The following is a 17316-nucleotide window of genomic DNA, read 5'->3' as shown; positions in this document are numbered from 1 at the left end:
TATAGGTCAGATCCAAAAGTATTACTATAGGTCAGATCCAAAAGTATTATTATAGGTCAGATCCAAAAGTATTATTATAGGTCAGATCCAAAAGTATTATTATAGGTCAGATCCAAAAGTATTACTATAGGTCAGATCCAAAAGTATTATTATAGGTCAGATCCAAAAGTATTATTATAGGTCAGATCCAAAAGTCTTGATATAGGTCAGATCCAAAAGTATTACTATAGGTCAGATCCAAAAGTATTATTATAGGTCAGATCCAAAAGTATTATTATAGGTCAGATCCAAAAGTATTATTATAGGTCAGATCCAAAAGTATTATTATAGGTCAGATCCAAAAGTATTACTATAGGTCAGATTCAAAAGTATTATTATAGCTCAGATCCAGAAGAATAAAGTAAAATGATAAATCCTTACATTTATAGACTTGTGATGAGAAGGTGGAAGTCCTACGGAGTGGGAAGAACCAGGTCATTACGTTGAATCCTCTCAATGGTAAGGACTACTGGCCGTACTGTCAGACCACGGTCAAGGATGGCAGAAACTATATACGATGTGAACTGTCGGGGCTCGGACTCAAATTTCGGTCGATGAGGGAGAGATGGTGGTTCATAGCCGTTAGCCGATGTGATCAGTCATATGGGGTAAGTATTAATGCTATAATCAAAGAAACAATGTGTCATTAAAGTTTATATTAGATAGGTTTAGATTGTCAATTACAGTTAAACACGGTTATAACAAAATTCTGGGGACCAACTAAATCATTTCATTCGTTTTACAGATAATGCAAATATATTATAGAAACCTTAACAGAGAAAATTACTACGTTATAACCATGTGTTCGTTGTAAGCGTGTTTGTTATAAACATATTTTACTGTATTCTCATTGGTTAATACATTGTGGAAGTCAATATTAAGCATATCGACTTGATGTTTCCATTTTTAGAAGAATAGAATTATACATTTGTGGACTCACATTGCCCAAGTTTTCAGTTCATATGATTGGTGTACTAAGGTCATTGCTATTCTTGTAATTATCATGCATATCAAATAATGATATTGACAGTTAAGTATTTTTAAAAGAATTCCATATCTTATATAAAAAATTAGGACCTTTGAGTTACATGTAATATCGTATTCGAACCAATAAGCACCCTGGGTGTTTAAAAAAAATTTAAGAATGAAAAGGTGCTTGATAAGACAAAAACTATTGCGAACCTACGTACGGTATACATTTTTGATAGTTTAGGTATAGATCCTCTGCCGGACCAATTGAAATGAGGCCACAAAAAGAGGAGGGGCATGGCACTTATTGTGTCAAATATTGTATGGTTTTATACTGCCCTGTTAGAATCTAAAATAATGACCTCAGACTACTAGGCTGGTGTAACACTAATAACTGACCCCTACAAAGGTCCATAATTGATAAATAGATGTAAATATCAACATATTTTTACAAAGGAAAGTAGCAAAAATGTCATTTTAAGAGTCATTTAATTAATTTCATGTCCACATTCAAATTAGGTGGTGTATTGTAAAGTGTAGCCCGACATACTCTGACCCTGACACCAGACTTAGACATTATGATAGATAGACTTCTGGCGTAGGGCCAGAGCGCAGTAGTACTCGAAAATCTGGAATAAGCCGACACCGTTTGGTATCGGGCCAGGTCATCTATCTGTCATAATGTCTAAGTCTGGTGTCAGGGCCAGAGTATCTCGGGCTATGTTAAGTGTTACCTATAACTGTATTATAGCTGTCCCATTGTGTCTCTAGTCACGTCCCATCCTGTCCTATCATATCCCATCCTGTCCTATCATATCCCATCCTGTCCACATCATGTCCATCCTGTCCCATCATGTCCTATCCTGTCCCATCCTGTCCCATCCTGTCCCTCCTTCCTCCTGTCCCATCCTGCCCATCCTACTTTGATACGGAAGTCCTACAGAAGGGTTTTTTTTTTTACCTGGATTGAAAACCAATATGAAACAATCAATACATGACCATTTCTAAAGCTGTTATTTCCTTGGTTTTTCTAGACTGGTCGAGGTCTTAACCTAACATATAGCCTCCATTTGACAAACGGAGATGACGGCGATCTACTTCATCAGGAATTCTCGGCTGATGAGTTCTGTAAGTGTTATTGGATCTGACTTCTATAGGGTCTTAGTCAGCAATGAAATGTTCCAAATACAGATATACTGTATGTATTTCAAACATTGATTATTGAATGGAAAATTCAGAAGTAAAACCTATTCTTCGTTTGTTTGATTCTGACATTACATAGTGGGTATATGAACATGCTGATGTTATTGAATGTTTGATTGTTATGTTGTAGATATCCTGCCGATTCTGATCTCCTTCCTCATTGCTTACGTCATCATCTTAGCCGTGTCGATTGTGTTTGCCGGTAAGCTGACTAAAGTTACTATGTAGAATCTCCATTTTCCACTGACCATGAAAGTTTCCCTAAAATCAATACCTTTGTATGTGTGGATTTTAAACATATTGTAAAAGAATTAATGAATAAAGTTTAACAAAACTGTAAAACATATTGTATTTTCAGGAGTATGAACTGCTACTTTTTCCCTGAAAATTGGTAGTGCTGTCTTTCATTCAAATTAATGGATGGATTTTAAAACCAAGTAAAAAAATGTAAAAGAACTGTTTTGAAGGAACAAAATAAATCATATATATGCATCCTTAGTGTCACTTTTAAGCTTAATCTATAGGACACAAAAAATGTCTAGAGGATCGAATGTATACATGTTCTTTTGGCCCCTTTTTCCATGTTGTAATGTAAACTCTCGGTGATTATAAGCAAGACAAACGTCTATTTTTATTACACTGCATTCCTGTTATCATTGCCTTGAAATTGTATCTTACCTATTTTTTTAGCTTTTGTTTTTACAAACGTTTAATTAACCCTGAAAACTGTTGTAAACGTTTCAGTGATCCTGTCTGGTCGCCAGCTGCTCCACATCACCTTTAAGATGTACATCAGTAGTGTAATTATGTGGGCCTTCGGTTTGTTTATCCTGTGTATATCTTACGGACGCTACGCAGATTCAGGATACGAACAACAAGGCTCAAAGTTAGCAGGTAATTAATTTACACATTGACTTAAATTTGTGATGAGATAATTTGATGATCATGTCGTTAGTTTGTATCTCATTTTGTAATGATTCTTCGTTGTGTCAACTTATCAAAATAGCATGATAAACTATCTCCTTTGTGTGATGACATATTTTCATGTTTTAATGCATAACAACTTTTTTAATTTCATGAATGAGATTAGTATGTTTCTAATGTTCCATTGCTTTGAATATTTTGTTAGTAAATTTTTATGATTTCCAATTGCTGAAATAAAATAAATCATGCACAAAAATCTTTTAGTTAACAGTAATTATATATTTATGGTATATAAGTTATGGAAGTACGACATGCATATATAGTTGATACCATTCCATTGTTTTACAGGCCGTGTGTTTTGTGCCGCTGGTGAGATATGTTTCCTCCTCATGTTAAACCTTCTGGCTAAAGGTTACACGATTACGAGGGGCCGTCTGCCCTCCCACAGCACCATCAAGCTCTCCGTCTTCTTCACGGTGTATGTGGTAGCGTATGCTGCCCTATTTATTGTCGAAGCTGAGGTATGTATTTCTCTGCTGTTACTATGACTTCTGTTTTGATTCAGCCCTGTTAATATACATAATTTGGGCTGCAGTAGCCAAGTGGTTAAGATGTCCCAACATATTACCGCAAGCCCTCCACCTCTGGGATGCGGGTTCGAATCCCATGTGGAGCAGTTTCCAACAAACCTGGCACATCCTTACATGACCCTGGCTGTTAATAGGACGCTATAAACTAATAAAAATATACACTTAAATATTTACAACTTTTGTTTAGAAATTTTTGACTCATGGCCCAACTTTGTAAATTTATAATGCTTAACTTTTGAAGACCTTTGTTCCAGCCCTGATACTGTATATCTATAATTTTGTAGACCTTTGACCTGAGCTGGCCCTGATACTGTATATCTATAATGTTTTACCTTCATAGACCTTTGACCTGAGCTGGCCCTGATACTGTATATCTATAATTTTTACCTTTGTAGACCTTTGACCCGACCCTGATACTGTATGTCTATAATGTTTGACCTTTGTAGACATTTGACCCAGCCCTGATACTGTATATCTGTAATGTTTGACCTTTGTAGACATTTGACCCAGCCCTGATACTGTATATCTGTAATTTTTGACCTTTGTAGACCTTTGACCCCGCTCTGGTGCTGTATATCTATGAGAGTATTCCTGGCTACGGACTCCTCATCCTCCGGCTGCTGGCGTGGGCCTGGTTTTGTTATAGCCTCTTTTTCACACTCAAGCGTTTCCCACGGAAAGGAGGCTTTTACTATCCATTCTTCTTCCTTTACACACTATGGTAAGATTTCAACTGTACATACAAGTACCTTAAAGCCGTTATTTTTCGCATAAATTTCGTGGTATGGCTATAAATAAGATTATGTATAATTTATCTATCATTTATTATTTTTGAAGTCACATAAAGATTTCCTTGTGAAAATTTTCGGCTATCATTATGTGTATAAATGCAATATTGTTTTTATACAGTATCATATAACATGTTCATGTGTAATCTTCATATCTTCAATGTATAGTTTTTAAGCCCACCATTAGCAGATGGTGGGCTATTCAAATCGCCTGTTATCCGTGGTCCGTCTGTCCTTCCTTCCATTAACAATTCTTGTTACCGCCATTTCTCAAAAAATACTGAAGGGATCTGTATCAAATTTCACAAGCAGGTTTACCTAGGTCCATAGTTATGCAAAACACATTTTCGGACCGATCAGTGAACAAGATGGCTGAAAGGATGCCATCTAGGATTTTGACAATTGAAGTTTGATACTGCTATTTCTCAGAAAGCACTGAAGGGATCTGTCTCAAATTTCATGTGCAGGTGCCCCTAGGGGTCTAGTTGTGCATATTGCATTTCCAGAGCAATCGGTGAACAAAATGGCCGCCAGGCCACCTTCTTGGATTTTGGTAGTTGAAGTTTGTTTCCGCTTTTTCTCAGAAAGTACTGAAGGTATCTGTCTCAAATTCCATGTGCAGGTTCCCCTAGGGGTCTAGTTGTGCATATTGCATTTTGGGACCTGATAATTTAAGCTTGTTACTGCTATACATTTCAGAAAGTTCTGAAAGGATCTTTCTCAAATTTCATATATAGTATGTAGTAAAAGTTTGAAAATTATAGATAAGATTCCTCCTTCCGTTGTCAGACATAGATCATTCTTTGATGGGCGCCAAGATCCCTCTGCGATCTCTTATTTTTAATAATAACCATTTGAAAATGGAACATTTTATCATTTTAGAGACCACCTGATGACTGTATATGTTGTATATTTGTTGTTACAGATCAATTTCTTGTTTATATTCCTGATTTTACTTCCCTAGACTATATATTGACCATGATTTCATTCCTTGTTTGATAATGTCTATTGTTTGTATACAGGTTCTGGGCCTGCCTTTTGACCATGCTTTCATTTCTTGTTTGATAATGTGTATTGTTTGTATACAGGTTCTGGGCCTGTCTTTTGACCACGATTTCGTTCTTTGTTTGATAGTGTCTATTGTTCCGATACAGGTTCTGGGCCGGACCCATTGTCATCCTCATCGCTATGTTTGCTATGGCCGTCTGGACGAGGGAGAAAACTGTTGTTGCTGTTCAAAACTTTGTTGCATTCTGTGGTCACGTTTTCTTCCTGGTGAGTGAACCAGTATTCCAACTGCATATTTATTTAATGATATGAAGGCATGTTTCTTTAATCAAATTGCATTATTCTTTTTTTGAAATATACCAGGTATCATTAAACATCCCCTGAAGAGCAGCGGCAGCTGGGAAAGCGCTAGGGATGGCTGATTTACTTTAATTTTGTTTTTTCATATGCCTATATATCTATATAGACATTCAAAGTTGACCTTGACATTAGTGTTTAATGATGCATTAAAGACAGTCTGAACATGTCTCAAAGTTCTGATAACCTATATGTTATAACTTTATATAATACTGTAGACATACTGTTACATTTGTATGTTACAATTGTGACATCGACCTTAGTGTGTTATTATGGTGACCTTGACCTTATTGTATTATTTGACAGGGGTTTCAATATGAGACGGTACCCGGTACTTTTTGCTGGTTGAACCTGGCTGTGGTACCGCCTGATTTGGGCTAAATTACATTAGATAGCATACAGATGGTATGGAAAAGGACCCCCTGAAATTGCAATGTACCGCCTCTCCTTAAAGATAATGAAATCCCTGTTTTGATGACCTTGTCCTCATTGTTTTATTTTGATGACCTTTACTTCAGTGTGTCACTGTAATAGTAACAGTTAAGGGTGTTACAATCACAGTGTTGACTTTAAGTGCTGTTGCACTGATAATACAAATTATGATGGACATATTTGCATGTATGACCTTGACCTCTATATATTTAAGGTGCTGACCAGGCCTAACGCTGCACATGGAAATTTCCCATACACAATAAGAACTACACAGGTAAGAATTAACACATGCAGGTAAATAATATAACATTTCTGGTTATATTATATGCATGTCTGGTTTTGAAATAAATTTCCCATAGTCCTTCCTGTCTTCACATCACCTGCTGTAAGCTTAAGACTTAAACAATACCATTCTTATCAAACATTAAATAGATACAAATAATCATCTTTCTCTTTTCTCCCCAAAATAAGCATCAAATAAAGCTGTTTATGATTGGTCTAAACTCTTAACTGAATTACATTTCAAAAATAAAGTAATGCAATTAAGTTTAGAATGCCAATGCAACAAAAGTTTGCACTAAACCTGCTTGTATTTGTGTTTTTGGAAGTGTATTTGGAGGGCTGGAGTTAGTTAGGAAGAGAACAATGTCCTAATTATAACACAGGAGTTAGTTAGGAAGGGAATGATGTCCTAATTATAACATAGGTGTTTGTGAGGAAGGGAATGATGTCCTAATTATAACATAGGAGTTATTTAGGAAGAGAATGATGTCCTAATTATAACATAGGAGTTAGTTAGGAAGAGAATGATGTCCTAATTATAACAAGGGAGTTAGTTAGGAAGAGAATGATGTCCTAATTATAACATAGAGGAGTTAGTTAGGAAGGGAATGATGTCCTAATTATAACATAGTTAGGAAGGAAGATGTCCTAATTATAACATAGGAGTTAGTTAGGAAGGGAATGATGTCCTAATTATAACATAGGAGTTAGTTAGGAAGGGAATGATGTCCTAATTATAACATAGGAGTTAGTTAGGAAGGGAAATGATGTCCTAATTATAACATAGGAGTTAGTTAGGAAGGGAATGATGTCCTAATTATAACATAGGAGTTAGTTAGGAAGGGAATGATGTCCTAATTATAACATAGGAGTTAGTTAGGAAGGGAATGATGTCCTAATTATAACATAGGAGTTAGTTAGGAAGGGAATGATGTCCTAATTATAACATAGGAGTTAGTTAGGAAGAGAATGATGTCCTAATTATAACATAGGAGTTAGTTAGGAAGGGAATGATGTCCTAATTATAACATAGGAGTTAGTTAGGAAGGGAATGATGTCCTAATTATAACATAGGAGTTAGTTAGGAAGGAATGATGTCCTAATTATAACATAGGAGTTAGTTAGGAAGGGAATGATGTCCTAATTATAACATAGGAGTTAGTTAGGAAGGGAAATGATGTCCTAATTATAACATAGGAGTTAGTTAGGAAGGGAATGATGTCCTAATTATAACATAGGAGTTAGTTAGGAAGAGAATGATGTCCTAATTATAACATACTATCATAGGAGTTAGTTAGGAAGAGAATGATGTCCTAATTAATTATAACATAGGAGTTAGTTAGGAAGAGAATGATGTCCTAATTATATAACATAGGTGTTAGTTAGGAAGGGAATGATGTCCTAATTATAACATAGGGAGTTTAGTTAGGAAGAGAATGATGTCCTAATTATAACATAGGAGTTAGTTAGGAAGGGAATGATGTCCTAATTATAACATAGGAGTTAGTTAGGAAGAGAATGATGTCCTAATTATAACATAGGAGTTAGTTAGGAAGGGAATGATGTCCTAATTATAACATAGGAGTTAGTTAGGAAGAGAATGATGTCCTAATTATAACATAGGAGTTAGTTAGGAAGGGAATGATGTCCTAATTATAACATAGGAGTTAGTTAGGAAGAGAATGATGTCCTAATTATAACATAGGAGTTAGTTAGGAAGGAATGATGTCCTAATTATAACATAGAGTTAGTTAGGAAGGAATGATGTCCTAATTATAACATAGGAGTTAGTTAGGAAGGGAATGATGTCCTAATTATAACATAGGAGTTAGTTAGGAAGGAATGAGTCCTATAAGGAGTTAGTTGGAAGGAATGATGTCCTAATTATAACATAGGAGTTAGTTAGGAAGAGAATGATGTCCTAATTATAACATAGGAGTTAGTTAGGAAGAGAATGATGTCCTAATTATAACATAGGAGTTAGTTAGGAAGGGAATGATGTCCTAATTATAACATAGGAGTTTAGTTAGGAAGGGAATGATGTCCTAATTATAACATAGGAGTTAGTTAGGAAGAGAATGATGTCCTAATTATAACATAGGAGTTAGTTAGGAAGAGAATGATGTCCTAATTATAACATAGGAGTTAGTTAGGAAGGGAATGATGTCCTAATTATAACATAGGAGTTAGTTAGGAAGGGAATGATGTCCTAATTATAACATAGGAGTTAGTTAGGAAGGGAATGATGTCCTAATTATAACATAGGAGTTAGTTAGGAAGGGAATGATGTCCTAATTATAACATAGGAGTTAGTTAGGAAGAGAATGATGTCCTAATTATAACATAGGAGTTAGTTTAGGGAAGGGAATGATGTCCTAATTATAACATAGGAGTTAGTTAGGAAGGGAATGATGTCCTAATTATAACATAGGAGTTGTTAATAGGAAGAGGAATGATGTCCTAATTATAACATAGGAGTTAGTTAGGGAAGAGAATGATGTCCTAATTATAACATAGGAGTTAGTTAGGAAGGGAATGATGTCCTAATTATAACATAGGAGTTAGTTAGGAAGGGAATGATGTCCTAATTATAACATAGGAGTTAGTTAGGAAGGGAATGATGTCCTAATTATAACATAGGAGTTAGTTAGGAAGGGAATGATGTCCTAATTATAACATAGGAGTTAGTTAGGAAGGGAATGATGTCCTAATTATAACATAGGAGTTAGTTAGGAAGGGAATGATGTCCTAATTATAACATAGGAGTTAGTTAGGAAGGGAATGATGTCCTAATTATAACATAGGAGTTAGTTAGGAAGGGAATGATGTCCTAATTATAACATAGGAGTTAGTTAGGAAGAGAATGATGTCCTAATTATAACATAGGAGTTAGTTAGGAAGAGAATGATGTCCTAATTATAACATAGGAGTTAGTTAGGAAGGGAATGATGTCCTAATTATAACATAGGAGTTAGTTAGGAAGGGAATGATGTCCTAATTATAACATAGGAGTTAGTTAGGAAGGGAATGATGTCCTAATTATAACATAGGAGTTAGTTAGGAAGGGAATGATGTCCTAATTATAACATAGGAGTTAGTTAGGAAGGGAATGATGTCCTAATTATAACATAGGAGTTAGTTAGGAAGGGAATGATGTCCTAATTATAACATAGGAGTTAGTTAGGAAGAGAATGATGTCCTAATTATAACATAGGAGTTAGTTAGGAAGAGAATGATGTCCTAATTATAACATAGAAGTTAGTTAGGAAGGGAATGATGTCCTAATTATAACATAGGAGTTAGTTAGGAAGGGAATGATGTCCTAATTATAACATAGGAGTTAGTTAGGAAGGGAATGATGTTAATTATAACATAGGAGTTAGTTAGGAAGGAAATGATGTCCTAATTATAACATAGGAGTTAGTTAGGAAGAGAATGATGTCCTAATTATAACATAGGAGTTAGTTAGGAAGAGAATGATGTCCTAATTATAACATAGGAGTTAGTTAGGAAGGGAATGATGTCCTAATTATAACATAGGAGTTAGTTAGGAAGGGAATGATGTCCTAATTATAACATAGGAGTTAGTTAGGAAGGAATGATGTCCTAATTATAACATAGGAGTTAGTTAGGAAGAGAATGATGTCCTAATTATAACATAGGAGTTAGTTAGGAAGAGAATGATGTCCTAATTATAACATAGGGTTAGTTAGGAAGGGAATGATGTCCTAATATAATGGAGTTAGTTAGGAAGGGATGATGTCCTAATTATAACATAGGAGTTAGTTAGGAAGGGAATGATGTCCTAATTATAACATAGGAGTTAGTTAGGAAGGGAATGATGTCCTAATTATAACATAGGAGTTAGTTAGGAAGGGAATGATGTCCTAATTATAACATAGGAGTTAGTTAGGAAGGGAATGATGTCCTAATTATAACATAGGAGTTAGTTAGGAAGGGAATGATGTCCTAATTATAACATAGGAGTTAGTTAGGAAGGGAATGATGTCCTAATTATAACATAGGAGTTAGTTAGGAAGGGAATGATGTCCTAATTATAACATAGGAGTTAGTTAGGAAGGGAATGATGTCCTAATTATAACATAGGTGTTAGTTAGGAAGGGAATGATGTCCTAATTATAACATAGGAGTTAGTTAGGAAGGGAATGATGTCCTAATTATAACATAGGAGTTAGTTAGGAAGGGAATGATGTCCTAATTATAACATGGGAGTTAGTTAGGAAGGGAATGATGTCCTAATTATAACATAGGAGTTAATTAGGAAGGGAATGATGTCTTAATTATAATATAAATAAGCAAAGAATAATTTTACATAAATAAGCTCTGTAGACTATAAATAAACATGTTTTGGACAGATTCAGGCAGCCGGTGAGGGTGAGAGTGGAGGAGATGGAGATAGATACATGGTAACGTCGGAGGCTTCTTCCTCCACTGGACCAGACCTTACCGCTCTCTTTGTTACATCTAACACCTACAAACACAACATGGACGCCGACATGTTACCACCGTCTTACGACGACGCTACACATGTACGTAATATAAGTTTGTAATCAATGAAAAAGAAAAAAGTGAAAAGTAATATATCTGAATACCAATAATAAACTTAATTTTCTGAGGATACAAAACCTGTTCAGAATAACTAAACTTCTATTCACTATTGTCAATATTCAAGAAGTTTTCCAGTTTTTATTTGATCAATACACTCATGATCTATGTAAGACTTGTTATACACCATGCGTGACAATACCTTTCTACTTTCAGATGAACGGGGTGAGCGGTAAACCACATAATCTTGAAACTGTAGCTGAGCCCTCAGCTCCACCTCTCTATTCCACCTACCAATCGTAACAATGATAAAGCATTCGGATTCGTTGGAGTTATCTGCCCTTGGGTTCACGACAAATGTTTTAACCATTACACCTGGCTGTTAAAAATCTGACGTTTTCTGTTCTAATTACAAACATATGTCATAGATATTTATTTATATGGTAATTTTCATTTCAATATTATTTATTTAACTGGTGACATTTAATCAATTAGACATTATGATTTCATTCACTCACCTAATATTTTTATATCAAATTGATTTTTTTTTGTCCATTTTGAAATGAATCATAAGGATATACCATAGTAAAAAGTATTTAGCTGCACCATTATTATAAAACTTATAAAAAGGGATACTGGTATCATTATCATAACGATGCACAAACATGGATTTATTCATCACTTATATTTTTTTAAGTATAATTATTGTTTAGACAGTATCAAGTGATAACTGTATCTCATTTACACATTTTCTTTGAAACTGGTTAAGCTTTCATGTCCTTTCTTCTATACAGTGTGCTTTAAAGCAACAGAAAAACACATGTGCAATTTTATTTGTTTACTAATTACTGTTCTGTTAAGTGATTTTGTCCTGAGGAAACAGCATTATTTGTTTATCTTAGGATGAAGTCTGAAACAAATCTGGTAACAATATTAATACTGCATTATTGTCAAATTAATAACAAATCTTATGTCCTCAGTTATAGAAACACATTCCAGTCTATACATGTATAGATACAGATAATCTGTCTTTGTATATTACAGAGTTAGCTCCCTTGTGGGTAGGTATCCATTTTGACGTCATTATTTTGTGAGTTCAATTCACATCGTTTTTCTCCGAAAAGTATGATGTTACAGTCACAAACACACGACGTTACAATCGATACGTACCCACCAGGGCGGATAACTCTGTAATAAGCAACTGCAGAATATACATACATGATGTATATCGAGGATCTGGATAGCAAAACATGTATTTGTGTAGTACATTTTGTAATACATGTACATATGTATAGCAAAATCGTAATACCTGATATCTGTTTATACCTATGCTTCTCGAAAATTAATTTTAAGAATCAGTGAGATTATTCTTTTCATCTAGGTAACTTTATTTTAGTTCTTATTATGATGATCAAATTTACTTCTTGCAATTTTATTTATCACATTTCTGATTTCTAATGTATTCATGTTTGGTGTGGTCTTTGTAAGTTATTCAGATTTTGGGTTTATGCAAAATTGAATTCCTCCAAAATTTTAGACTGGTCACCAGACCATTAGAGTTATTGATAAAACTTCCTAAGCAAAGTTTTAATACTAGATAATCTCTCTCTAGTTTGAAATGGAATCAGACATATAGGAAAGACAAAAGTAATTAAGGGAGATTTTTGTAATGTTTCAATATTCTAGAGACTGGTTACCTGTTTACTGAAATCTCAGTGGTTTGTGTCTGGTGACAGTCTACTGAAATCTCAGTGGTTTGTGTCTGGTGATCAGTCTACTGCAATCTCAGTGGTTTGAGACTGGTGACAGTCTACTGAAATCTCAGTGGTTTGTATCTGGTGACCAGTCTATAGAAATCTCAGTGGTTTGAGACTGGTGATCAGTCTACTGAAATCTCAGTGGTTTGAGACTGGTGACAGTCTACTGCAATCTCAGTGGTTTGTTTCTGGTGACAGTCTACTGAAATCTCAGTGGTTTGAACCTGGTGACCAGTCTTATGGTTTGAGAACTGCTGCTGTTGTCTTATTTAACCAACACCATTGGGTTGATTATCATTAGTTGCTATGTATATATGTAGGGTTTCTGTGTGTCAATTATAAGGAGTTTGACATATTGCTTAATAAATTGTTCTTCCTTTCCTATTACAGAAAATACCATCAGGGGAGATCACTTATAGTAAATAGTTCCATTGTTTGGACAATATTTATCAGAAATTGACAAGTATTCTTCTTAATGTTAATTCTTGTTTAATTTGTTCTCCGTGAAATCGCCTCTGATTTTATGATGCACATATTTGAAGATGATCTGAATGAACTGGAGAAGAAACATTTTTATTTAATTAATATCCCGATTTACAAACTGCTCAGTTCACAGTTCTTTTTATAGCCTCTCTGTAGACTCCCTCTCTCCTACACTTTAAACTTAATTTAATATTTGTGCACAATATATTTAGCCTTTCTGGTATGATGAGTTATCTGCTCCTGTGGTTCCGATCATGATATCATTATGTTGTAAAATGTATAAGAAAATCAATCTGTCTTCTATCAAATGTAGGATATCATTATTTCAAATAAAAGACAAAACAGGTACAAGGGAAAAGACTTAGATGATATGAAAGACAAATTATGCAAATTTTTATTTTAAATGAAATGTGTATATATTTACTTTTTATGAATGGAGGATCATGATGTATTGATTGTTCCATTCCTTACATTCCCAAAGAGGCAATGTATATTAGTACCAGTCTCTTGTAATGGAGACAATGAACTTATGACTTAAGACATTACTAGATTGGATAAGTCCAGGGTATTTTTTATAATTTATTGAATGTAAAGTAAAAGTTACTGGATAACACCAGGTTTTATAAGAACTGACAACACCAAACTTACTTAATTGACATTTGACAGACTTCCAAAACATGCACTATTGAATGTGTATTTAACAATTATTTTTAACTTGTCAATTATGCTGAGAATGTGCTAATTTACTTTAAGTGCCGTAGAAATCAATGGTATGTGATTCATAGAAAAAAATTAGGAGATTGATCAAAAAATAAAAATAAAACAATGGACCTCTTTATGTTCCCTGTACATCTTCATGTGAACAGGATAATAGGTGTGTTTTGTGAGCTACTTGATACACATGTATCAATAATACTACTGGCAATTAGCTGTTGAATTATTTATTTATTATTTATCTATAATATTGGTGATTTGCTTTAACAGTTAGTTGTGTTCAGACCTACCTGTGCCATAGAAGAGAACTAAACAAAAATATGATGTTTAAATCGCTGATGTAAAACTCCTTTATGCTTTGATGGCATTGTATTGTCTACCCATGTTTTTCAGAAATTTCAGCAGGATTTGTTTGCTAGATAAATTTTCTTAATTTTCCTGTTTAATATTGGGATTTTGAGATCTGAAACGATGTGGATAAAGTACAATATCCCGTCGATTATTCCCACCATGCGATGATTATGATGTCATGATTTGATGCAAGTTTTGTGACTTCATAATCACCAGAAGGTGGTACTAATCGACTGTAAATCGTACTTTACCCACGCGGTTTTGGGATCTCAAAACTCTGTAATCTGTTTTTGCTGAGGGAACCTGGTGGCTGAGTGGTTAGGGTGTCTGACATTAGCCTTGGACCTCTGATCATGAGTAACAAGGTGTATATTAGGACAATAACAAAGTACTTAGCTTGGTTGTTTTTCTACTGGAACTCTGGGTTACATTCAACAACCAATCTTGACATTGTCCTTACTTTTGTACATGTAGTTTTAAATAGCTAGAATACAAACTTATTCAGTTTTAGAAATCTATATGACGCTTGATTCAGTGATTAAGGGTGTCGGAGGACAAACTTAATACCACTGAATTCTCGACCTGATAGAATTAATGGTCTTCTTTGTTTTGGTAGTGAACATCCATGTTTTTATGCACGATATTGGTGTGTCTATTTTTGTTTGTACTTCCAAGATACCAGATATCTACAGAGGTAGTAATAGTTATGTAAACCAGCAAGAGGAAATTATTTGTTAATTGACTATCATGTTTCACTATATATGTTCTTTTATCAGTGTGAAACATAATATGTACAGTGAGAGGAAAATATCAGTTTTGTGGAAACGTTTATGATATGGTGTTAACTACGCAGGAATTAATATACAGAAGTTTGTTTTGTATATGTGATGATTGCAACAATTAATTGGTTTGAGCAACATTATGTTCTGTTTTGAGATTCATTGAATCACAGAATATCTGGATTGTGTAATACAGATATTTCCTTCTTTCTTAAGTAAGTAATTTGAACACAAGCAGAACAAGTTTGTTCAAATTACAGATGTTTGATGTGTCAAAATAGATACACCTGTCAGTCACATGTTGTGACAATTCTTGACTTCCACATTAAATTTTTATCAGGGTTTTCAAGTACTGTATTCATACCTTAGTAGCATGATATATATCCCAGAACTGTGATAGTACCAAACTTTATGATGGAATAGATAATCCATTTGTACCATTTAAGAATTATGTGCCTGTGTGTTTTAATTAAGATTTTGTAAGTGTCCGTCCTTTATGGTCCTGCCCTGACAGGGGTGGGGCTATGATAAGTGTATTATCCCATGTCCGTCCAAATTTTGTCACCCCTCCTCCAGATTTCATATGGAAACATTTATATTTTACAAACATTTTAAGTTTCTATTTACAGTAGTTTTATATCTAAAAATGATTTTGTGTAGTTAAGCCGTCCATTTGATTAAATACATCTTTTCAATTTATTATATGAAATTGACTGTTCATCTTTTGAATTCCTGATGTATAATCACAGGGACCTGGCACAAATTTCAAACCAACAGTATTTATACATAATTATAATATAAAGGGTATGAACTCTTTGGTGGAAAAAATCATGTATTAAAAAAAAAGATCTGCTGTAGAGTTCATTCCCTAGATACTTTAATATATATTTATACTATTGGTTAGAAATTTGTGCCAGGTCCCTGTGAGTTTCATTATATTTGATATACTTAATTGTGTTTTAGTTAAAATCAATGAGCTTACTCATTTTTACCATATCCAGCTCACAGCAAAGCCCCAAAAAGATTTTATTTCCCATTTTCTGGTTTGCTTCTGTGAAATAATGTACAAACAATAGTTTTTTAAAGGCTCTTCCATATAAAATATTGTTCTCAGGAATTATACCCGCCTATCAGCATGATAAGGATGATTAAACAATTTAACTTTTTATGTCCATGCTGATCCTTTCATATCTATATTGGGAGCTAACTGGGTCAAATACAGTAAGTAAACTTCTCGTTTAACTTAATTAAATAAAGCTTAATATAGTAAAATATGTTGATAATGAACTTGCTTAAAACAGATTCATGGCTATAATATATTCATGGTTATAACATATTATTTTTCATTCCTTGTCAAAGTTTAAATATTTTTTTAAGTACTGTACATAACAAACTATGCTTTTAACAATTCTGTTGGTACCCAGTGGTTTGTTATTACCATGTTTTACTATATGGTTTGAAATATAAAAAAAAGTTGATAGAATCCTGTAGGACAGATCTATTTTTGTTGATGTCATGTTGTTATCGTTTTGATGATTTGATGGGCGCTTGTATCCATCTACAAGATGTTGTAGGTTTTGTTTTGTAAATATTGTCATTTTAGTGAGGAATATCTTGAGTGTATATTAAACCCGAACAAATGGACTAATTAAAGTTATCATGTCACATGATCACGTTGTTATAGCAACTATTGTCTTGTTTGATGTTTATCATTTGCAATCATATTTTATATTAGATTTGATTAAATAAACTATTAATTGTTTATGGAGTTTGTCATTCTTTGTTGAATGCCAGTAGCTTTTACAGCTAGTGCTCACAGGTCTGGGGTTCAAATCCCAGTCTGACCTTATATATACATGTGTACAGGCTCTAGCTGGAAGTGATCAGCTGACCGATCTTGTGACTTTGGTTCGGTTGGCAGTATCTGCTATTCTCTTTTTATTGTCATAGATGTATAAATACTACTTAGTGATTCTCTCACTGAAAGTAATCATTCTACCAAGTTATGACCAGCATTCAGATCTATAAGAGTTACTTCCCTTTGTTCCCTTTGTTAGTACTGACAGTGTAAAAC

General features: G+C 34.0%; 1 protein-coding gene across 1 annotated transcript in view; it reads left to right on the top strand.

Moving 5' to 3' along the window:
• The window catches only part of LOC138317560 (transmembrane protein 145-like), a 31159-nt gene extending 14155 nt beyond the window's left edge, over positions 1–17004 (top strand). The window contains exons 4-13 of the mRNA XM_069259322.1: positions 429–647; positions 2043–2136; positions 2342–2413; positions 2956–3105; positions 3484–3656; positions 4274–4446; positions 5668–5788; positions 6525–6584; positions 10969–11142; positions 11375–17004. Of these exons, the coding sequence (XP_069115423.1) occupies positions 429–647; positions 2043–2136; positions 2342–2413; positions 2956–3105; positions 3484–3656; positions 4274–4446; positions 5668–5788; positions 6525–6584; positions 10969–11142; positions 11375–11461 (1323 nt within the window). The 3' untranslated portion in view covers positions 11462–17004. The remainder of the gene's footprint in view (positions 1–428; positions 648–2042; positions 2137–2341; positions 2414–2955; positions 3106–3483; positions 3657–4273; positions 4447–5667; positions 5789–6524; positions 6585–10968; positions 11143–11374) is intronic.
• Positions 17005–17316: the final 312 nt, after the last annotated feature.

The sequence above is a fragment of the Argopecten irradians genome, chromosome 3, assembly GCF_041381155.1.
Source record: "Argopecten irradians isolate NY chromosome 3, Ai_NY, whole genome shotgun sequence".
In the NCBI taxonomy this organism is placed as follows: Eukaryota; Metazoa; Mollusca; class Bivalvia; order Pectinida; family Pectinidae; genus Argopecten; species Argopecten irradians.
Note: the sequence above shows the minus strand (reverse complement) of the source record. Positions and strands in the feature narration are given on the sequence as shown.